This window comes from Podarcis vaucheri, assembly GCF_965113315.1.
Source record: "Podarcis vaucheri genome assembly, chromosome: 4".
NCBI lineage: Eukaryota > Metazoa > Chordata > Lepidosauria > Squamata > Lacertidae > Podarcis > Podarcis vaucheri.
In genome coordinates, this window is record NC_138762.1 from 3,690,309 (window position 1) to 3,714,114 (window position 23,806).

The 23,806-nt window shown below is 45.4% G+C and overlaps 3 protein-coding genes across 7 annotated transcripts in view; 2 read left to right on the forward strand and 1 right to left on the reverse strand.

The window, feature by feature from the left end:
• The window catches only part of LOC309530300 (uncharacterized protein), a 670,922-nt gene that overhangs the window by 380,885 nt on the left and 266,231 nt on the right, over positions 1-23,806 (reverse strand). The gene's annotated exons all lie outside the window — the stretch shown is intronic.
• Positions 1-23,806, forward strand: part of LOC309530339 (uncharacterized protein) — a 120,662-nt gene that overhangs the window by 63,390 nt on the left and 33,466 nt on the right.
• LOC309530356 (uncharacterized protein) lies at positions 1,348-21,744 on the forward strand. Of its 3 annotated transcripts, none has more exons than XM_082219262.1 (6): positions 1,348-1,367; positions 3,543-4,050; positions 4,253-4,346; positions 5,640-5,722; positions 15,943-16,069; positions 20,054-21,744. In XM_082219262.1, the coding sequence occupies exons 2-6, from the start codon at positions 3,634-3,636 to the stop codon at positions 21,544-21,546; spliced, it is 2,214 nt and encodes a 737-aa protein (XP_082075388.1). In that variant the 5' UTR covers positions 1,348-1,367; positions 3,543-3,633; the 3' UTR covers positions 21,547-21,744. The 3 variants fall into 3 exon arrangements, with proteins under 3 accessions (XP_082075388.1, XP_082075389.1, XP_082075390.1); XM_082219263.1 differs by having other exon boundaries at positions 4,253-4,334; XM_082219264.1 differs by lacking the exons at positions 1,348-1,367; positions 3,543-4,050; positions 4,253-4,346 and adding an exon at positions 5,521-5,537.

A 23,806-nucleotide genomic window follows, 5' to 3' on the forward strand; every position in this document is an offset into this window, starting at 1 on the left:
CATAAAAACCAAAAATACAATAAAATATCGCACGTTAAAAACTTCCCAGAACAGGGTTGCCTTCAGATGTCTTCTGAATGTCAGGTAGTTGTTTATCGCTTTGACATCTGCTGGAAGGGTGTTCCACAGGGCGGGCGCCACTACCGATAAGGCCCTCTGCCTGGTTCCCTGTAGCTTTGCTTCTCGCAATGAGGGAACCGCCAGAAGGCCCTCGGAGCTGGACCTCAGCGTCCGGGCATAATGATGGGGGTGGAGACGCTCCTTCAGGTATACTGGACCGAGGCCGTTTAGGGCTTTAAAGGTCAGCACCAACACTTTGAATTGTGCTCGGAAACGTACTGGGAGCCAATGTAGGTCTTTCAAGACCAGTGTTATATGGTCTCGGCGGCCGCTCCCAGTCACCAGTCTAGCTGCCGCATTCTGGATTAGTTGTAGTTTCCGGGTCACCTTCAAAGGTAGCCCCACGTAGAGCGTGTTGCAGTAGTCCAAGCGTGAGATAACTAGAGCATGCACCACTCTGGCGAGACAGTCCGCGGGCAGGTAGGGTCTTAGCCTGCGTACCAGGTGGAGCTGGTAGACAGCTGCCCTGGACACAGAGTTAACCTGTGCCTCCATGGACAGCTGTGAGTCCAAAATGACTCCCAGGCTGCACACCTGGTCCTTCAGGGGCACCGTTACCAAAATCAGGACCAGGGAATCCTCCACACCTGCCCGCCTCCTGTCCCCCAAAAACAGTACTTCTGTCTTGTCAGGATTCAACCTCAATCTGTTAGCCACCATCCATCCTCCAACCGCCTCCAGACACTCACACAGGACCTTCACCACCTTCACTGGTTCTGATTTAAAAGAGAGGTAGAACTGGGTATCATCCGCATACTGATGGACACCCAGCCCAAACCTCCTGATGATCTCTCTGGTCCAGAAGGATGCTATGGTCGATGGTATCTGCAAAAAACTTTGGAAAATCATTGCAGGAGAACATGTGGCCCATACTGGGCCCCGGTGTTGCAGGTGGTTCCGCTAAATTGTGAACCACCTGAAAAAGTCTCCTGCTGCTGTTTTCTGCAGATGCAATAGAGGCGGTGAAGAAAAGGATATCCGGGCATTGGCGTAGCCAGGGGGGGGCAGCTGCCCCCCTTAATCCATAAAGAAATAATAAGAATCTGAGGTTCTGCCAAGCGAGAGAGGGCTGAGCTGGAGGGACTCGGCTTGGCAAGGGTTAAAGGGAAGTGAGCTGCCTTCCTAGAGAGGCCAGGAAGCAAGGGGGGGGCCAGGTCCTCCAGAGCCAAGGCCCCCCCTCCCCAGTCCTTTCCTTGCTTCGGTGTTTCTCCTGCAAGGGCTGCCTCGCTCGCCCCTCCTGGGATCTGGTGAGTCTCCTCTCTCTCTCTCTGGGATCTGATGAGTCTCCTCTCTCTCTCTCTGGGATCTGGTGGGGGTCCCAGTGCTGCAGCAGGGGGGGGGCCTGGGGGGCCTGATCTGCTCCTGCAGGGGGGGGGGCAAGTCAGGGAGGAGAGGGTCCTGCCAGGGAGGGGCCAGGTCTGCCACGCTCTCCTTCCTGCAGATCAGAGGGTCCCAAACTCATTTGGCCCTCCCCCCCCTTTCAGAAAAACAATGACTCTCCCACGAAATCTCATTTTTTTAAACAAAGGAGTCCCTGGGACTTTGACTCTGTGTGACGTCGCTCAGCCTCATTGCACAACAGAGGAAACATCTGCAAATGATTTTCCAAAGCTGGAGAAGAAGGTGGACTAGCCCCCCCCTAAAAAAAACCCCCACGTGGAGGAAGGAAGGGAAGGTGGGAGAGAAAGGAGAGGAGTAAAAAGAGGGATCCCAGCCCAGAGTCTGGCTGCTGCATTGGGGACCAGTTTCCCAGTGTCTCCCAGGGCAGCTCCCCACGGAGGCCACTGCAGCAATCCCCTCGCACCCAGAGCAGGGCATCCCAGGACCACATCCTCTCTGCCCCAAAGGGATTGTTGCTGGAAATGGGCGCTGCTACTCACAGAGCCTCCAGGGACCTTGGCATCAATGGCTATGTGTGTGTTAAGCCATCTACCTCTCTTTTAAATCAGAACCAGTGAAGGCGGTGAAGGTCCTGTGTGAGTGTCTGGAAGCGGTTGGAGGATGGATGGCGGCTAACAGATTGAGGTTGAATCCTGACAAGACAGAAGTACTGTTTTTGGGGGACAGGAGGTGAGCAGGTGTGGAGGATTCCCTGGTCCTGAATGGGGCAACTGTGCCCCTGAAGGACCAGGTGCGCAGCCTGGGAGTCATTTTGGACTCACAGCTGTCCATGGAGGCACAGGTTAACTCTGTGTCCAGGGCAGCTGTCTACCAGCTCCACCTGGTACGCAGGCTAAGACCCTACCTGCCTGCGGACTGTCTCGCCAGAGTGGTGCATGCTCTAGTTATCTCACGCTTGGACTACTGCAACACGCTCTACGTGGGGCTACCTTTGAAGGTGACCCGGAAACTACAACTAATCCAGAATGCGGCAGCTAGACTGGTGACTGGGAGCGGCCGCCGAGACCATATAACACTGGTCTTGAAAGACCTACATTGGCTCCCATTACGTTTCCGAGCACAATTCAAAGTGTTGGTGCTGACCTTTAAAGCCCTAAATGGCCTCTGTCCAGTATATCTGAAGGAGCGTCTCCTCCCCCATCGTTCTGCCCGGACACTGAGGTCCAGCTCCGAGGGCCTTCTGGCGGTTCCCTCACTGCAAGAGGCCAAGTTACAGGGAACAAGGCAGAGGGCCTTTTCGGTAGTGGCGCCCGCCCTGTGGAACGCCCTCCCATCAGATGTCAAAGCGATAAACATCTACCTGATATTCAGAAGACATCTGAAGGCAGCCCTGTTCAGGGAAGTTTTTAATATGTGACATTTTAGTGTATCTTTCATCTTTGTTGGAAGCCGCCCAGAGTGGCTGGGGAAACCCAGCCAGATGGGCGGGGTACAAATAATAAATTATTATTATTATTATTACTAATACTAAATTACCCGCCTAAATTTCAAGGGAGGTGTCTTTGGCCTCATCCACTTGGCCCTCAGGGGTTGGCCAGATACATTCCTGGCCCTCAGAGCAAAGAAAAAGGGACCCCACCCCAGGAGTCTGTCTGGAGAGCGGCAGAGAGTCCAAGTGCAAGAAAAGGAGACAGAAGCAGGGGAGTGGGGGTGGGGGGAGCAACTCCTGAGGACCCCCAGGTGAGAACCCCCACTAGAGCCAAGCATCCATTATTCACAAGATACAAATGACTCCCTTGTCTGTCAGTTCTGACTTCATGCATTGACTGGAAGGCAGCAGAAACCAGACTGATTCACCTCACATTAATCCGTTCAGTTGCCTCCACATTTTGCATTGCTAGAAGGCTAGAGACATATTTCTTCTCCTACTCTTCTTTCCCCCCCAAAAAGATAGCTCATGGACTGGAATGCGGTGCAGTCCAGCCCTAGTTCCCAGCAAGACGCATCCATGCTTGCTCAGGGAATCTTTTTCTTCTACTGACCTACAAATTCTGTAACAGAACAATGTATTTGCTTTGTAGGATTTGCTAGAGCTTCTCATTCAGACAGGCAGAACTTGGCAGAAGACCAAAGGGTTCCTTCCGATCTCTCAGAGGCTTCCTGAGAGCACAGATGGATGAGCAAGACTCAGCTGGCCCTGGAACAGGAAGAGGCCATGCCATCCAAACTGGGAGCAGTGGGGGGTTCTGGGAAAATTTTGTGCAGAAGATCCTGGGTGAGGAGGACACCCTCCGCTCAGAGGTGCAGAGCCAGCAGGTGAGACAGTTCTGCTGCCAGGAGGACAAAGGACCCCGAGAGGTTTGCAGCCGACTCTACCACCTTGACCATCAGTGGCTGAAGCCAGAAAGGCACACGAAAGCTGAGATGCTGGACCTGGTGATCTTGGAGCAGTTCCTGGCTGTCCTTCCACCGGAGATGGAGAGCTGGGTGAGGGACTGTGGAGCGGAGACCAGTTCCCAAGCGGTGGCCCTGTCCGAAGGTTTCCTCCTGAGTCAGGCAGAGGAGAGAAAGCAGGCAGAGAGAAAGCAGGTGAGAGAGACTTTCCTCTGGATACTCCCAAGGGGCTCCAAACAGGACGGAGAACATCCCATAATGCTCTACTGTTGGCCCATCCATTTTATGGGAAGGCATCCATGGAATGAGATGTAACAGCCTGAATGTTTTTGTCTTTGTCATTCTTTTACTAATATTTCTCGCCATTCTCTGTTTTGAATCCTTGTTTCTTTTTCAGGGAATGGATCTCTTTGCAGAAATGGACCTGGATTCCTGTGAGGCAGAGAGGCCTCCGTTGGACACCAGAGAGAGGCCACTGGGTAAGGAGGAAGGTGGTTTTTCTCCACTGGTGTCATTCTGTTGGTTTTCCAACTCATCTGAGGGTTCTTTGTCACGGCTAAAAATTGGCAGCTGTTTCTTTAATGCTTAAAAAGCTGGGTCAGCGGCGTGCACCAGGTTGTATATATAGAGTGAGAAATGTTAGTTTGGGTTGGGTTGGTTGGTTGGTGAAAGCTGGTAGTGTTGATGTGTGTGTGAGATTTTGACCAGCTTCGGCCCATCTGAAGCTGATACAGGCTCGTCTTATCTTGAGCCCAAGCAGAGTAGTCCACACAGCAGAAGGATAAGCAGTATGTGCCACATTCTCAACTTTATTTCCACTCTATGCTGAGAGAATACAAACATGCATCTTGCCTCTGTGAGAGCAGAGAAGCAACCTGTCTCTCTAACAAAGAAACCGAGAGAAGAGTGAAAAACAGCAAACCAGTGTACGTCACATCCAGTCTCCCATTCCTGTGGGAATCCAACAGTAACTTGGAGTGTGGAATGCAAAACAATGTCTTGTGACATACATTTGCTGTTCAGTGAGGAAGCAGAAACCAACAGTGTGTACAGTTGGTCAGTCGCTTTTGTTTACAGTTGGTCAGTCGCTTTTGCAGAAAGGCTTTTAAGAATAAAAGCAGAAAGTACTCTGCAAGGATACTCTTCTCGTGGACTCTTTTATGCCAACAAGGGTCCGAGGACCAGGCTGAGGCAACAAAGGGAGGTCAGAACCCCCCCTTTTTTACAAACACTGACAGGTTATGGGCCCAGTGTTTCTGAGCTTGTGCAGAGTGCAAAACGACTGACAGCATCTGAGCAGGGAGCTGGTGAGTCCTGGTGGTGTATGGAGCCAGTGGCTGTGCGTTGGAGCAGTTGGTGGCAAGCTGTAACTGTCTGCAGTGACGCTGGGGCAGCTAGGATCTGAGGATCAGGAAAGCACTCAGCATCGGCTACTGGAACAGTCTGAACTCCTAGAGGACCACAGTAGGCGACTCACAGACCAGCTACACCAGTACTCTGCAAGGATACTCTTCTCGGGGACTCTTTTATGCCAACAGAACCTTTTTTTTAAATAAACACTGATATTCTTTTCATCTTCTTTTGCGGGGAGGCAGTTGGGAAGAAGGGTCCAGAGGAGGGGAGATGGGTTTCTGCACATCTAACATATGAAATGGGCACAAACATCCAAATGCTCTCAGTAGGTAAGTCCTTCTCAAAGGCCCATCTGTTGTTAGAGATGCCCTGTTTCCCCTGTGAGAGAAGCAGGCACTCCTGGCGTCCTGTTTACATTTTTTCTCTTGCAGGTGACAGAATGATGCCAGCAAGACCTCCTGATCCGCCTTCTCATGGGGGCAGAAGGGAAGCAGCGGCTGTGGAACCAGATCAGGTCAGGGGAAGCTGCCTTGTGGGGACAGAGGCTGAGGGATGGAGCAATATCATGGACTGGTTGGGCACAGAGGAATGGTGGGAGGAAGCAGCTGGGGAACCAGGAAGGGAAGATGGCTCAGAGCCCAAGGAGTGGAGGTGGAAGAAGGATGAGTGATCAGAGGCAGAAGCCTGGGAAGAGGAGATGTCAGAAGCTAAAGGGGGAACAGGGCTTAGTGAGCTGGGAGACTCTGTGGCAGAATGCAGTGCAGAATCAGAGGCAGAAGAGGAAGGAGGCGAGTGGGAGAGGGAAGTCGAGAGGCAGAGGTGAGTCAGGAGAAGGAGGAGCCATCGGTGGCTCCCTCTCCTTCTGCCAGAAGCCACCCTCCCTGCTTGTCTCTCAGAGCCAGGAAACCCCCTGCGTTGCAGGAATCTCTGCTAGATTATGCAAACTTACAGACCCTCTGGGAATGAGCTGCTGTTCTCATGAGGCCCGAAACTCAGCCAAGTCTGTGAATATCGTGTTCTTGCTAAGAAAGTGTGAACTCCAGCTCTGTACTGTGGGATTTCCTACCCATAGAACTCTGACACCAGCCTTCTGAATTTCGCCAGTAGGATTCATCTGTAGTTGCAGTTTTCATGGAATCCTAGAGTTGAAAGGGACCCCAAGGGTCATCAAGTCCAACCCCCTGCGTTGCTAGATCATCCAAGACAGATGGCCATCCAAAATTGTTGTTGTTGTTTAGTTGTTTAGTCGTGTCCGACTCTTCGTGACCCCATGGACCAGAGCACGCCAGGCACTCCTGTCTTCCACTGCCTCCCACAGTTTGGTCAGACTCATGTTTGTAGCTTCGAGAACACTGTCCAACCATCTCATTCTCTGTCGTCCCCTTCTCCTTGTACCCTCCATCTTTCCCAGCAACGGGGTCTTTTCCAGGGAGTCTTCTCTTCTCATGAGGTGGCCAAAGTATTGGAGCCTCAACTTCACAGTCTGTCCTTCCGGTGAGCACTCAGGGCTAATTTCTTTAAGAATGGATACGTTTGATCTTCTTGCAGTCCATGGGACTCTCAAGAGTCTCCTCCAGCACCATAACTCAAAAGCATCAATTCTTTGGCGATCAGCCTTCTTTATGGTCCGGCTCTCACTTCCATACATCACTACTGGGAAGACCGTGGCTTTAACTATACGGACCTTTGTTGGTAAGGTGATGTCTCTGCTTTAAAAAAAAAAAAATTATTGGTTTTACAACATTTTTTAAACAATACAAACAAATAAAAAGACAAACAAACATGTATAATTTCATAACCTTTTTTTCATAACCCTCATTTATCGGACTCCCCCATACCTCCCCTTTCTGCATCCCAATTTCCAAAATTATTTCAGCAGCTTCTAAGTAATTTTATCAAATATGTGTCCTCTTAGTCTTTTCTTCAACTTAATCTTATGTCACTGTAATCCCTTTTTCTTTCTCAACAGCTCAACATTTTAGCATTCATCAATTTTATAATAGTTCTTAAGATAAACTTTGAATTTCTTCCAATCCTCTTCCGCCGTCTCTTTCCTCTGATCACGGATTCTGCCAGTCGTCTCAGCCAGTGTCATATAGTCCATCACTTTCATCTGCCATTCTTCCAAGGTGGGTAGATCTTGTGTCTTCCAATACTTTGCGATAAGTATTCTTGCTGCTGTCGTAGCACACATAAAGAAAGTTCTATCTTTCTTTAGCACCAATTGGCCGACAATGCGCAAGAGAAAGGCCTCTGGTTTCTTAGGGAAGGTACATTTAAATACTTTTTTCATTTCATTATATATCATCTCCCAGAAGGCCTTAATCTTTGGGCACGTCCACCAAAGGTGGTAGAAAGTACCTTCAGATTCTTTACATTTCCAGCACTTGTTATCAGGCAAATGGTAAATCTTTGCTAGCTTGACTGGGGTCGTGTACCACCTATAGATCATTTTCATAATATTTTCCTTTAAAGCATTGCATGCCGTGAATTTTATCCCGGTGTTCCACAACCATTCCCAGTCAGCAAACATAATGTTATGACCAGTGTCCTGTGCCCACTTAATCATAGCTGATTTAACTGTTTCGTCTTGTGTATTCCATTTCAGCAGCAAATTATACATTCTTGACAAGTTCTTAGTATTGGGTTTTAACAGTTCACTTTCTAATTTTGATTTCTCCACCTGGAAGCCAATTTTCCTGTCCTGTTTGTAAACCTCCATTATTTGATAATAATGGAGCCAATCTCGTACTTTGGGTTTCAATTTCTCATGACTCTGTAACTTCAATTTATCTCCATCTTGTTCCAAAATTTCCCAATACTTTGGCCATTCGGCCTCCATATTGAGTTTTTTCAATGCCTTAGCCTCCAAGGGTGACAACCATCTAGGGGTTTTGTTTTCCAACAAGTCTTTGTATCTTATCCAAACATTATATAATGCTTTTCTAACAATATGGTTTTTGAAAGCCCTATGCACTTTAATTTTATCATACCATAAGTATGCATGCCAACCAAATGTGTTATTGAAACCTTCTAAATCCAAGATATCTGTATTCTCGAGGAGCATCCACTCTTTCAGCCAGCAAAACGCTGCTGCTTCGTAGTACAATTTTAAGTCCGGCAGGGCAAATCCCCCTCTTTCTTTTACATCTGTCACTATTTTAAATTTTATTCTGGGCTTTTTGCCCTGCCAGACAAATTTCGAAATGTCTTTCTGCCACCTCTTGAAACAGTCCATCTTGTCAAGAATCTGCAAGGTTTGAAACAAAAATAACATTCTAGGCAGTACATTCATCTTGATAACTGCAATTCGGCCTAACATTGACAATTTCAAATTTGACCATATTTCTAGATCTTTTTTGATTTCTGACCAACATTTTTCATAATTGTCTTTATACAAGTTCAAGTTTTTAGATGTCAGATGAACCCCTAGGTATTTCACCTTCTTAACCACTGTCAAACCTGTTTCATTCTGGAATTTCTCCCTCTCCATACCTGTCAATTTTCCCCCCAAAACTTTAGTCTTTTGTTTATTCAATTTAAATCCGGCCACCTGACCAAATTCTTGAATTATCTCCAACACCCTTTTTGTACTAGTATCTGGCTCTTGTAAAGTAAGTACCAAATCATCTGCAAAAGCTCTTAACTTGTAATGTTTTGCTCCGACCTGTACACCTTTAACCTGCTGGTCATCTCTAATCATATTTAGCAACACCTCCAGAACCGAGATAAAAAGTAGTGGGGAAATTGGGCACCCCTGTCGTGTCCCTTTTTCTATCTTAAGTTCTTCAGTTATCACATTATTTACAATCAACTTAGCTTTTTGTTCAGAATATATCGCACCCATACCATTCTCGAATCCTTGGCCTACCCCCATCCCATGAAGATTCTTTTTCATAAAACTCCAAGAAATATTGTCAAAGGCTTTCTCCGCGTCCACAAATATCAGTACTGCTTTAGTGTTTATATTCACCTCCAATACTTCCAAAATGTCTATTATGTTCCTCACATTATCTGATAAACGCCTTTTTGGGAGAAAGCCTGCTTGGTCCTTGTGAATCTTCTCCATCAACACTCTTTTCAATCTTTTTGCCAAAATGTCTGCAAAAATTTTGTAATCCACATTGAGTAATGATATTGGGCGGTAGTTCTTAAGCTGAGTCTTTTCAGTCTCTGTCTTTGGTATGAGTGTAATATAAGCTTCTTTCCACGATTCTGGCGCCCCTTTCCCCTCCAAAATCTCGTTGCAGACTTCCTTTAACGGTTGTACCAACCACTCCTTCAAAGCTTTATAGTATCTGGAAGTCAGTCCATCTGGTCCTGGAGATTTGCCCAATTGCATGTTCTGAATGGCACCTTCTATCTCTTGTTCTGTTATTCTTTGATTTAGATCCACCTTACTTTGATAAGAGATTTTTTGTAATCCATATTTTTTAAGGAATTCATCTATATCCTCTTCGTTCTGCGGTCCTTGTGAATATAATTTTTTAAAATAGCTCAAGAAACAGTTTCTAATCTCGTTGGGTTAAGTTATATTCTTTCCATCCACTTCTAGATTTGTAACTGTATTTAGTTTCTGTCTTTTCTTCAATTGCCAAGCCAGAAGTTTGCCACATTTATCCGCAGATTCAAATGTCTTTTGTCTCATTTGCTTTATCTTCCACTCAATCTCTTGATTCATCAATTCCAGATATTGTGTCTGATATAGCTTAATCTCTCTCAAAATCTCCTGGGACTTTGGTTTTGATCTCAATTTCTTCTCTCCTTCTTTTATCTTTTCCAAGATCTTTTCCTTCTTCTCATTTTGCTTTCTCTTTTTTACCGAATTTTGTTGAATTAGGAATCCTCGCATCACAGCTTTACTTGCGTCCCAGATCACTCTTTTTTCTACATCAGTTTTTAGGTTTATTTCAAAATAGTCCTTTAAGGTTTTTTGGGCCTTTCTGTGGATCTCCTCATCTCGAAACAGGGTGTCATTCATTCTCCATCTGAATTGACCAGTTGTTGTAAGTTTCATTTCCATCTTCACGGCGTTATGGTCAGAGCAAGTCTTTGGGCAGATTTCTATCTTCTTGATCTTTGGAGCCAGCCCACTAGTAATCCAGATTTGGTCGATTCTGGTCCAGGTCATCATTGCTTGAGAGAAGAAAGTTCCCTCTCTTTCGAGAGGGTTCCTTGTTCTCCAAATATCTATCAAGTCCATATTTTCAGTCATTTCAAAGAAGTTCTTCGGAAGTCTCCCTTCCTTAGAGATTGTCTGTCTTTGTGCCTTGTCCATATTTGTAGAAACCACACCATTCATATCTCCCATGATTACTACATTGTAGTCCAAATAGTCCATCAGAGTTTCATGCAGCTTCTTAAAAAATTCCGCCTTCCCTTCATTTGGTCCATAAATTCCGACTATTAACAATTTTTCTCCTTGTATTTGTATTTCAATTGCCAGGTATCTTCCTTGTTCATCTTTAAACATCATTTTTGGGGCCAATTTCTCTTTTGCATAAATCACCACTCCTCTTTTCTTAACTTTATCCGATGAGATGAATTCTTGTCCTAGTCTTTTATTTATAAGTAATTTCCTGTGTACCGTGGTCACATGAGTTTCTTGTAAACAAATCAAATCCAATTGTTCTCTTTTCAAAATATGAAAAACTTGGCGTCTTTTCGTAGGCATGTTCAGCCCATTACAATTCCAACTAAGGAATTGCAGGGCCATCTTGTTATTTAGCATTCACTCCTCCTACCGCTCCAAGTTGCTGCTCTTCCTCTGATGGTGGTTTAAGTCCAAATGATAGATTCAGGATGTCTACAGCTCCTTTTACCTCTGAGGTTGGGTCTACCGTTCCCTTCTGCAGATCCTCGTGGTTTTTCTCCAAAACTTCTCTTTGTCTTGAATTGTTTTTATTTTCACCTTCTTTCCCGTGTAGTTGAAGGACAGTCCTTGTGGGAACTCCCACCTAAAAAGTATATTGTTCCTTTTCAGCAGGTAGACCAGATCTTTGTAGAAGGTTCTCACCTCCAGAATATATTTAGGGATGTCCTTGAAGATTTGTATATGGGAATTTTCAATTTCCAAGGCCTTTTGGTAATGTAGTTTTAATATTTTGTCCCTTTCTTCCTTGGATCTAAAAGTAATCAGGCAATCCCTCGGAGTCTTTATGTTCTGTCTCCTGCCCAATCTAAATGCTGTTGTGATCTTAAATTCTTCCTCCTGCAATTCTTCCTGCCAAAAGTCAGAAAACTCTTGTGTGAGAAACTCCACGAGGCTGTCCCCTTCACTTTCAGGAACTAATCTTAATTTCAAGTTTCTCTCCTTTCTCTGTAATTCCAGCAAAGACAAGGCCGCATCATGTTCATATACTTTTTTGGAGATCGGTTCTAATTTTTCCTGTGTCTCTTCACAATATTTCTGGCGTCCTCTGCAATTTTACGTGTTGCAGAGTTTTCTTCAATCAGTTTATTTATAGATTCCGTATTAGAAGTCACACTTTTCGTATTCAAGTCCAACCTTGCTGTTAGTTCTGTTAATTTTTGTGAATTTTCTGTACTCTGCTTTGTCAAAGCTTCTAAAGATTGATTTATCTTGAGTAACGCCTGTGTCATTGAATCCATGGAAACAGCTGTCACTTTTTCTTGCCCAGCTGCTCCTGTCGGTGTTAGGCTTGATATTGAGCCTCTTTTCTTTTGTTGTTGTTGTTTTGCTTTAGCTCTAGTGGTTATCTCATCCGCTGGGCCGCTCATGTCCCAAGGACGTTCTCACAGGAGCAGTTCCCTGATGGAAAATCCCACTGTCTTAATCTGTTGCTTTGCAACTGTTACTTCTCAACCCTCTAGAGGGAGCAAAACAAAATGTCCAAGTGAAGGAAACACAGAACTAAGAACAAAGAAACCAGGAAACTTCAATATAAATGCTGCAACACTTTTTCTATGTAGTTTCTCTGTCAACACAGTCCAATATGTTGTGGCAGCAAAGCCCCAAAACTTTGTATCAGGTAGAATATCAACTATGTAGCTTTGTAACAAGTTTCTAAAATCAGTTCTCTGTCCTGGTGTCTTATTTTGGCAGTCCGTTTCAGGGGATTAAGACAGCGGAAAACTTTTCTCTTTCAAATAGGTCATGCAGCTTAATAAAGTTGCTTTTTCTCCCCTCTGCCCCTGCTTGCTAGAGAGGAGGTTCGTGTCCGATGCCAGGCTTAAACAGTCCTACAGTATTTTCATTCAGATGCAGCTTTATATTTTCGTTGCTTTATCTGTCATGCAGTCGGGGGAAGGCAGACTTCCTTAATTTTAACCTTCCCCGTTTCCGGCCAAATTTCAGATTTTTAAATTTTTAAAGTCCAGATAATCGTTCAATCCTACTCACGGGTTTTTCTATCCAATTTCAATTTACAGGAAGGAATCAGCGCTCTCCGTTCATGGCGACACGGCTTCGCTCCGCGAGCGGGGTTGCGACTCTCAGCACCGCGCTCTCCCGATGCCGTTCCGGAGCCTTTAAAAAGGCTCTTTCGCAGTAAGGGGGCGCTTCTGGTGCCCACCGAGTCTCCTTGTTCACAGGCTTCCGCGCCTGTGATTTTAGGGGTCCCCCGCTTGCCGTAGCGGGTCAGACCCGAACTCGCGAAGCAGTCCTCCTCCGGAGCTCGGAGGGAGGACCGCCATTAAACGCTGGCGCCGACCGGATGTCCCGATGTCTCTGCTTTTTAAGATGCTGTCTAGGTATGCCATCACCTTTCTCCCAAGGAGCAGGCGTCTTTTAATTTTGTGACTGCTGTCACCATCTGCAGTGATCATGGAGCCCAAGAAAGTAAAAGCTCTTACTGCTTCCATTTCTTCCCCTTCTATTTGCCAGGAGGTGATGGGACCAGTGGCCATGATATTCGCTTTTCTGATGTTGAGCTTCAGACCATATTTTGTGCTCTCCTCTTTCACCCTCATTAAAAGGTTCTTTAATTCCTCTTCACTTTCTGCCATCAAGGTTGTGTCATCTGTATATCTGAGGTTGTTGATATTTCTTCCGGCGATCTTAATTCCGGCTTGGGATTCATCCAGCCCAGCCTTTCGCATGATGAATTCTGCATATAAGTTAAATAAGCAGGGGGACAATATACAGCCTTGTCGTACTCCTTTCCCAATTTTGAACCAATCAGTTGTTCCATATCCAGTTCTAACTGTAGATGAGGTGATCAGGCACTCCCATTTCTTTAAGAACTTGCCATAGTTTGCTGTGGTCGACACAGTCAAAGGCTTTTGCATAGTCAATGAAGCAGAAGTAGATGTCTTTCTGGAACTCTCTAGCTTTCTCCATAATCCAGCGCATGTTTGCAATTTGGTCTCTGGTTCCTCTGCCTCTTCTAAATCCAGCTTGCACTTCTGGGAGTTCTCGGTCCACATACTGCTTGAGCCTGCCTTGTAGAATTTTAAGCATAACCTTGCTAGCGTGTGAAATGAGTGCAATTGTGCGGTAGTTGGAGCATTCTTTGGCACTGCCCTTCTTTGGGATTGGGATGTAGACTGATCTTGCCACCTCTTCTTGATGTCTTCTGCTTCTGATAGGTCCTTTCTACTTTTGTCTTTTATTATGAAAATCTTTGTACAAAATGTTCCTTTCATATCTCCAATTTTCTTGAACAGATTTCTGGTTTTTCCCATTCTATTGTTTTCCTCTATTTCTTTGCATTGCTTGTTTAAGGAGGCCTTCTTGTCTCTCCTTGCTATTCTTTGGAAATCTGCATTCAGTTTCCTGTATCTTTCACTATCTCCCTCGCATTTTGCTTGCCTTCTCTCCCCCGCTATTTGTAAGGCCTCGTTGGACAGCCACTTTGCTTTCTTGCATTTCCTTTTCATTGGGATGGTTTTAGTTGCTGCCTCTTGTATAATGTTATGAGCCTCCATCCATAGTTCTTCAGGCACTCTATCCACCAAATCTAAATCCTTAAACCTGTTCCTCACTTCCACTATGTATTCATAAGGGATTTGGGATTTGATTTAGATTGTATCTTACCGGCCCAGTGGTTTTTCCTACTTTCTTCAGTTTAAGCTTGAATTTTGCTATAAGAAGCTGATGATCTGAGCCACAGTCAGCTCCAGGTCTTGTTTTTGCTGACTGTATAGAGCTTCTCCATCTTTGGCTGCAGAGAATATAATCAATCTGATTTTGATGCTGCCCATCTGGTGATGTCCATGTGTAGAGTCGTCTCTTGTGTTGTTGGAAAAGAGTGTTTGTGATGACCAGCTTGTTCTCTTGGCAGAACTCTATTAGCCTTTGCCCTGCTTCGTTTTGAACTCCAAGGCCAAACTTGCCAGTTGTTCCTTTTATCTCTTGACTCCCTACTTTAGCATTCCAATCCCCTATAATGAGAAGAACATCCCTCTTTGGTGTCATTTCTATAAGGTGTTGTAAGTCTTCATAGAACTGGTCAATTTCAGTTTCTTCAGCACCAGTGGTTGGTGCATAAACTTGGATTACTGTGATGTTAAAAGGTCTGCCTTGGATTCGTATCGAGATCATTCTATCATTTTTGAGATTGCATCCTAGTACAGCTTTCGCCACTCTTTTGTTGACTCTAAGGGCCACTCCATTTCTTTTACAGGATTCTTGCCCACAGTAGTAGATGTGATGGTCATCCGAACTAAATTCGCCCATTCCCGTCCATTTTAGTTCACTGATGCCCAGGATGTCAATATTTATTCTTGCCATCTCATTTTTGACCACATCCAACTTACCAAGGTTCATGGTTCTTACATTCCAGGTTCCTATGCAATATTTTTCTTTACAGCATTGGACTTTCCTTTCGCTTCCAGGCATATCCGCAACTGAGCATCCTTTCGGCTTTGGCCCAGCCGCTTCATCAGCTCTGAATCTACTTGTACTTGTCCTCCGCTCTTCCTCAGTAGCATGTTGGACGCCTTCCGACCTGAGGGGCTCATCTTCCAGCGTCATAACTTTTATATGCCTGTTGTCTTTGTCCATGGAGTTTTCTTGGCAGGGATACTGGAGTGGCTTACCGGTTCCTGCTCCAGGTGGATCACGTTTGGTCAAAACTCTCCACTATGACCTGTCCATCTTGGGTGGCCCTGCACCACATAGCTCATAGCTTCTCTGAGTTATTCAAGCCCCTTCGCCACGGCAAGGCAGTGATTCATGAAGGGGGCCATCCAAAATAGGCTTATCTTAATTCTAGACTGATCACTGAATGGAAAAATTGGTTTCTAAGCAGTGGACAAATGAGAACAAATAGTGGCCTGGATTCACCTAACCAGCGCCATCCGCTGGAAAATGGAGCCTGCCCCCCATTCCTCCCCTCCCCCTCTCCATGCCCCCATGAACCCCTTGAATTTGGCCCTAGGGCATTGGGAGGGAACCTCCCCAGAACAACTCACGAGGAGAGGAGAAAGTGGATCCTTCCATCGGGGAAACTGGAATGCTTGCGTAGGCAGAGTGACTTGAAAACCACAAGGTGGAGTACCACCTATTTGCACAAAGACGGATACCCATAATTAAAAGGCAGAATAAAATAAGCATCCATAAATAAAATGTGCAGCTAGCAATCCTATTGAAACAACACCGCAACCCAGCCAGATGGGCGGGGTATAAATAATAAATTATTATTATTATTATTATTATTATTATTATTATTATTATTATTATTATTATTTACAGGAAGGAAACAACAGAGCATTGTGTAGCAGATCATATTTCTGCTGTCTCAGAGGAGGACATTTCCCTTTTTCTTTTAGGGTCCAGTCTGCTTTGAAGATGTCACCATTCGTTTCACGGACGAGGAGTGGGCGTTCCTGGATCCTGACCAGAGAGCTCTGCATAAGGACGTCATGGAGGATACTCGTGGGATCGTGGCCTCTCTTGGTAAGGCTCCCTGTGGGATCATCATATCAGCCTGGAAATTCAACACATACCTCTATGGAACCAACCTCATATATTTTCACAGAGCTCAACAGTGCCCCCTATAACACCTGGGAACCTAACACCCCCACAATAAACAGTAACTTACCGTTTTTTCTTTGAACAATCTTCCTCAAATTATTCCTTTTCCTACCACGATCAGGCTGGTCTGAACTGCCCAGGCCATCTTAAATGTCAGCTTCAGAATTGTTAGGAAAGATAAGTTGTGAGCTTTAGAGCTTACAGGGTTAACAGCTCAGAATGTCCTGCATCTGGGGAGGAGCTTTCTCAACACCCAGGAAAGCTGTTTCTTCGTTCTTTCTGACTTTCGTTTTCTGCTGAGACATGGAAGAGGCAACGTCTGCATCTTCCGATGGTTTATCTTGCTGTACATACAATAAAGCTTTCTTATTTAGAGGAACAGCAGTGTATTGGACTCTGCAAGCTCACACACACAAGCAGCACTCGCTGTGCCGCTCTGCTACAAGTCCAGGAAATGTGGAGCTTCAGGTTTTCTGTTTTTGTTTTTGCTCCTGTCAGTCTTGGGTTGACCAAAGAAACAACTGACAATGGAGATGGAGGGGATGCCATGGTTGGGCCAAACAAAATTCATCCCAGAGAGCTGTGGAAACGTACCGGACACCACATACGTAGCTTCAGGTTTTCTGGTTTTTTATTTGCTCCTGTCAGTCTTGGGTTGATCAAAAATATTAGGAAGAACTTCCTGACAGTAAGAGCTGTTTGACAGTGGAATTTGCTGCCAAGGAGTGTGGTGGAGTCTCCTTCTTTGGAGGTCTTTAAGCAGAGGCTTGACAACCATATGTCAGGAGTGCTCTGATGGTGTTTCCTGCTTGGCAGGGGGTTGGACTCGATGGCTCTTGTGGTCTCTTCCAACTCTATGATTCTATGAAAGAAATGACTGACAATGGAGATGGAGGGGATGCCATGGTTGGGCCAAACAAAATTCATCCCAGAGAAGAGCTAGACTTATTGAATCTCAGGTAGTAGTAGCAATGATGATGATGATGATGAAGATGGTTTACAAACTTAATCTTTTCCAGAACAGAACTGTTCTCAAATCAATGTAACACTGTAGTAGAATCATAGAATCATAGAGTTGGAAGAGACCACAAGGGCCATCGAGTCCAACCCCCTGCCAAGCAGGAAACACCATCAGAGCACTCCTGACATATGGGTGTCAAGCCTCTGCTTAAAGACCTCCAAAGTAGGAGACTCCACCACACTCCTTGGCAGCAAATTCCACTGTCAAACAGCTCTTACTGTCAGGAAGTTCTTCCTAATGTTTAGGTGGAATCTTCTTTCTTGTAGTTTGGATCCATTGCTCCGTGTCCGCTTCTCTGGAGCAACAGAAAACAACCTTTCTCCCTCCTCTATGTGACATCCTTTTATATATTTGAACATGGCTATCATATCACCCCTTAACCTCCTCTTCTCCAGGCTAAACATGCCCAGCTCCCTTAGCCGTTCCTCATAAGGCATCGTTTCCAGGCCTTTGACCATTTTGGTTGCCCTCCTCTGGACACGTTCCAGTTTGTCAGTGTTCTTCTTGAATTGTGGTGCCCAGAACTGGACACAGTACTCCAGGTGAGGTCTGACCAGAGCAGAATACAGTGGCATTATTACTTCCCTTGATCTAGATGCTATACTCCTATTGATGCAGCCCAGAATTGCATTGGCTTTTTTAGCTGCCACGTCACACTGTTGGCTCATGTCAAGTTTGTGGTCAACCAAGACTCCTAGATCCTTTTCACATGTACTGCTCTCAAGCCAGGTGTCACCCATCTTGTATTTGTGCCTCTCATTTTTTTTGCCCAAGTGCAATACTTTACATTTCTCCCTGTTAAAATTCATCTTGTTTGTTTTGGCCCAGTTCTCTAATCTGTCAAGGTCGTTTTGAAGTGTGATCCTGTCCTCTGGGGTGTTAGCCACCCCTCCCAGTTTGATGTCATCTGCAAATTTGATCAGGATGCCCTTGAGTCCATCATCCAAGTCGTTGATAAAGATGTTGAATAAGACCGGGCCCAAGACAGAACCCTGTGGCACCCCACTAGTCACTCTTCCCCAGGATGAAGAGGAACCATTGATGAGCACTCTTTGGGTTCGGGCAGTCAGCCAGTTACAAATCCAAGCCAGTTACAAATCCAAATAATAATATTTTTTATTTATACCCTGCCCATTTGGCTGGGTTGCCCAAGCCACTCTGGGCGGATTCCAACACATATATAAACATGAAGCATAAATAATAGTCTGATCTATTTATGTAGCCAAAATTGTGAAAACCTTTTGTGAAAAGTGTATTTCTGAGGTTTGATGGCTCATAACACCACTTTTGTTGAAGTATAAAATAAAATATGTGTGTGTGTGTGTGTGTGTGTGTGTAATGTTTCCAAGGGGTTGCTCGAGAGCAAGCAGGCAAATATCTCCCTGCTTAGCTGTGAAGCCTTGCTTTTGCTGCCAAAATAAACCTTATCCATCCGGAGCGCCACTCTCCTGTGGCTGACTCAGTCGTTGGCAGAATCCGTGAGTGGGTGGTTCCTAAACTTTCCCCAGCAAAGCAGCTTCTTGACTCCCAGTCTGCACCTCCCCTCTCTGCGCGGATGCTTTCTGCGCAAGGAGGGTGTGGGTAACAGAGGACCCCTCTCCTCCCCACTTTGCCCAGGCAAGTTGTCCTGGCACCGCCTTGCCTCTTCTGACTCCTGCAGCGCCGCTCCACTGGAGGCGTGTTTATTCTGCTCTGTTGAAGAGGAGCTGCTTCCCATGATCCCTGGAGGCTCTCTGTAATCCATTCGGCTTTTCCTCTCTCCCTCCTGAACCGAGGGCAGTTCCCTGACAACGTGCTTCAGCATCTGGGAAAAGATCACCTGAGGAACGCTTCAGTTTGCGCGCAAGTCTTTCATTTATGCATTTTAGGGCATTTACATCCCCATTAATGATGTAAATTTTGCCCACACCTTTTGCTGCCATACAACCCCAGATCAACACAATATCTGAGTGTTTCGTGGTCGGTGTAATGCAAGTGGATGTAAATCTTATCTGATTCTTCTCCTCGTGTATGTTATGCCATCACTACCAAGCAATGAGATTTGGGTCTCATTGCTCCAAATAACACTGTTCCATTGTTCAGCTGTCCAGTTAACATGGGTTTAATCTTTTCAACCTTTGCTTGTGAGATGACAATGGCTTATTCCTTAGAATTATAACATTTTGACCAGTCCTTGCCCTCAACTTCACATTAAATTGCGCCATGTCATCTTGTATACACCCAGATGATTTTCTTCTGTCATGTAGGGACAGTCTCTCCACTCGTCCATCGTCACTTGCCTTTGTGCACCTTTCCCTGCCTTTACCGGTCTGATTTTATAGTGACTAAGTCTCCTGATACCTCTTCAAAAATATATAATGGCCAGTCTGGTTAAGTTTTTCCTTATCTTTCATCAGTTTCTTCATAACTGTAGCATTGTTCATTAAACAGTACAATTTTACAACGCTTTCTGGATGACCAGTCAACTCTTTGTGCCATTTCTATAATTTTATTATGTTTTACAAGAACACAAAAAAACCAACCACAAAAAGACACACAGTCAACCTAAGCAAGTTGTGCTTCCTTTTTCTGGTTATTTGGCTATAACATTAGATAGAATATGGGTAAATGAACAATTTCCGTTGATACATAATTGTATGATATTACTCCAAAAGAAGCAGTGTTATGAGCCATCAAACCTCTGAAATACACTTTTCTGCAAAAGTCTTCCACAATTTTGGCCACTACTCTATAGCAAACAAAGCAGCAGTCAACAACTCAACAAAATCTGATAATAAATATGTTGGTTATTGACAAACAACAAAGGTAAGAAACACACACTGAACTCCCTTAATTTCTTCTCCATTTGTTCTTGAGGCTCTAATCCCTTTTTGTCTCCATTGCAGATTATGATGAAATCAAGAACAAAGGTGACCACGATAAAATCCCCAGAGAGGAAAAGCCACGTGAAAATTTGGAGTGTGGAGAAAGCTGCAGTCAGCGCTCCCATTCCACTTCCCATCAACAAAATATCCTTGGAAAGAAACTCTATCAGTGTGTGGAAAGTGGAAAGAGCTTCAGTTCGAGCTCGGATCTCACTAAGCATCAGAGAATTCATACAGGGGAGAAACCCTATCAGTGCATGGAATGTGGAAAGAGCTTCAGTCAGGGCTCCTCTCTCACTAGGCATCAGAGAATTCATACAGGGGAGAAACCCTATCAGTGCGTGGAATGTGGAAAGAGCTTCAGTAGGAGCACCGATCTCACTTCCCATCAGAGAATTCATACAGGGGAGAAACCCTATCAGTTTGCGGAATGTGGAAAGAGCTTCACTTATAGCTCCAAACTCACTTCGCATCAAAGAATTCATACTGGGGAGAAACCCTATCAGTGTGTGGAATGTGGAAAGAGCTTCAGTCACAGCTCCAATCTCACTTCCCATCAAAGAATTCATACTGGGGAGAAACCCTATCAGTGTGTGGAATGTGGAAAGAGCTTCAGTCACAGCTCCTCTCTCACTTCCCATCAAAGAATTCATACTGGGGAGAAACCCTATCAGTGTGTGGAATGTGGAAAGAGCTTCAGTCAGAGCTCCAATCTCACTTCGCATCAAAGAATTCATACTGGGGAGAAACCCTATCAGTGTGTGGAATGTGGAAAGAGCTTCAGTCAGAGCGCCAGTCTCACTTCCCATCAAAGAATTCATACTGGGGAGAAACCCTATCAGTGTGTGGAATGTGGAAAGAGCTTCAGAAAGAGTTCCTATCTCACTTCGCATCAAAGAATTCATACAGGGGAGAAACCCTATCAGTGTGTGGAATGTGGAAAGAGCTTCAGTCAGAGCGCCAGTCTCACTTCCCATCAAAGAATTCATACTGGGGAGAAACCCTATCAGTGTGTGGAATGTGGAAAGAGCTTCACTTATAGCTCCAAACTCACTTCGCATCAAAGAATTCATACTGGGGAGAAACCCTATCAGTGTGTGGAATGTGGAAAGAGCTTCAGTCACAGCTCCTCTCTCACTTCCCATCAAAGAATTCATACTGGGGAGAAACCCTATCAGTGTGTGGAATGTGGAAAGAGCTTCACTGAAAGCTCCAAACTCACTTCCCATCAAAGAATTCATACTGGGGAGAAACCCTATCAGTGTGTGGAATGTGGAAAGAGCTTCAGAAAGAATTCCTATCTCACTTCGCATCAAAGAATTCATACAGGGGAGAAACCCTATCAGTGTGTGGAATGTGGAAAGAGCTTCAGTCAGAGCTCCAATCTCACTTTGCATCAGAGAATTCATTCAGGGGAGAAACCCTATCAGTGTGTGGAATGTGGAAAGAGCTTCACTCACAGCTCCAATCTCACTTCCCATCAAATAATTCATACAGGGGAGAAAACATATTAGTGTGTGGAATGTGGAAAGAGCTTCTGGAGGAGCTCCAATCTCACTTTCCATCAAAGAATCTATACAAAGGTCGGAAAAACCATTAAACATCTTTAGGAACCAGACAAATCTCCACCTTTGGCTGATTAACATCGGTTTTGTGTTTTTATCTTGTGTTTTTATGTTGTAACATTCCTGAGACCTGTGGGTGTAGGGACTAGGTACTCTTAAAGCCCATGGGGTCTTTGTCCCCCAATAAAATATCTGAGGGGGCCACGCCCCAGGGTTTCTCCCCCCCCAAACACAACCTTTTATTCTTCCACAACTTGCCATACAATTTCTCTTTGAATTTTCCCTCTATAAATAAATAAATAAATAAATAAATAAATAAATAATGTACACAGGTCACAAGAAAATCAAAATACAAGAAAATACAAAAGTGGACAGGTCCCATATTTGCAGGCCAAACGCAAAAGTTGCTTTGAAGCAGGGTTTCCCATCATCCCTTCCCGTTAGTCCTGCTAGCTAGGGATGATGGGAGTTGTAGTCCCAAAACAGCTGGAGACCCATGTTTGCTCTAAAGGGAAGGTAGGCTGGCCCTGTGACACCCTCTGCTGGCTAAATGAAATTTATAGATCACAAAGCTGAAGTTTATCGGCACTTGAACCTCTAAGGAGCTTCTAGGTGTTTTCTGCACCACCTAGAGTACCCACAGAATTGTGGCTTCTACTGGCAACACACATAGGAGAACAAATGAAAGACAAACACAATGGACAGGAAAAAACCTTGAAAGGATGATACCAAATGGACACAGGTAGGGGAGATGGAATGCTAGAAGTGTTCTCTGGGGCAAGGGGAGCTGCTGGAAATTGAACTACGGGCTCAAAATATTACTTTTTTAAAAAAATCACTGCCATTATAGGCATTGCCATTCAAATGATGTGCATGTACCATGTGATTGATTGTGCAAGGAGGGCCTTACCTGGCCCCCCACCAATATTTTATTCAAGTCAGCATCACTGCTTGAGAAGTTCAGGATGTCTGAATTCAGGGGTCAGGACACCCATGGAGACAAGTTATGTGAAAGATAGTCAGCAAGTAGAATGCGCTGAGTTCAAAAATGCTGAGATTTTTCAGTCAGCTCTGGGTTGGCTGTTGTATCTGTCCCAGTGGAGCAGACCGGACATTGCTTTTGCTACCAATCTGCTCAGCAGGGAAGCTACAACCCCGAGTGTGAGTGCCTGGAATGGTATCAAGAGGGTGTTGCGTTATCTGCAGGATACCAAGGATTTCTGTCTCCAGCTGTCAGCTAAGGGTGATGGCTAGCTGATGTGCTGGACAGATAGCAATTAGGCGAATCTGGCTAACAGGAAGTCCGCATCTGGGATGGTGGTAAGGTTTGGGGACTCTTTGGTTGGGTGGAAGTCCCGGTGTGCTGGTCCCGGGGGTTAATCAAGAGGCAAGGTCTAAGTCCAGTCCGTGGTCGATGAAGCAATATGAAGGCAGTCCCTTAAAGTTGAAGCTGTGTGCAGGGCAGGGTTCAGGCAGGGACTGACAACTACCAACGTTGCTCCCGCAACTTGGGACTGCGGCTAGCTGCCTTTTATATGTCCCAAGGCATAGGGCGGCCCTGATCCTCAAAAGACTCGTCTCTCCTGGCCAGGAGGCGAGCACTCTTCCTGCAGGAACTTAGTTCCCTCGGCCTCTCTGCCCTAAGCCTCTGCAGCTCAGGAGAGGCTGGAGGGTTACCGGACCCAGAGGCAACCCCAGCTTCCTCTGACGGGGCTGAGAGTGGAGCACCTGCAGGCAATGGGTCCTCCATCACCTCAGGAGCCAGAGCAGACTCAGCTGGTGCCTGCACCTAAGGATCCAGCACAGGTGAGGACCCTTCAGGCTCATGCCCCAGCCCCGGCTCAGCTGGTCCTGGAGGCGGGGAATCCTGTTCAGGTTGGGATTCCTTAGGTTCAGCATCTGAATCTGCATCCCAGGCCATCACACCCGGAAGCAAAGTCTCATTGCGCTTTCCTTTACTGAAGCTGAATTCAGTGCGCTGTCTGAGCTTTGCAGGGAATATGAATTCTATGTTTGTTTGGTTCAAGAAATCTGCAAGTATTGTTGTTTGCCCATCACGGTGTGGGAGGACAATCAACCCTGTCTGAAGTTGGCAGAGTCTGGGCAGTTTAAGGCCAGAACCAAACACCTAGACATCCATTTCCAGAATGTGTCAGAGTATCCAGTTAGGCTTGGTGAGATTGCAGTACTGTCCAAGCCAGAAGAACCT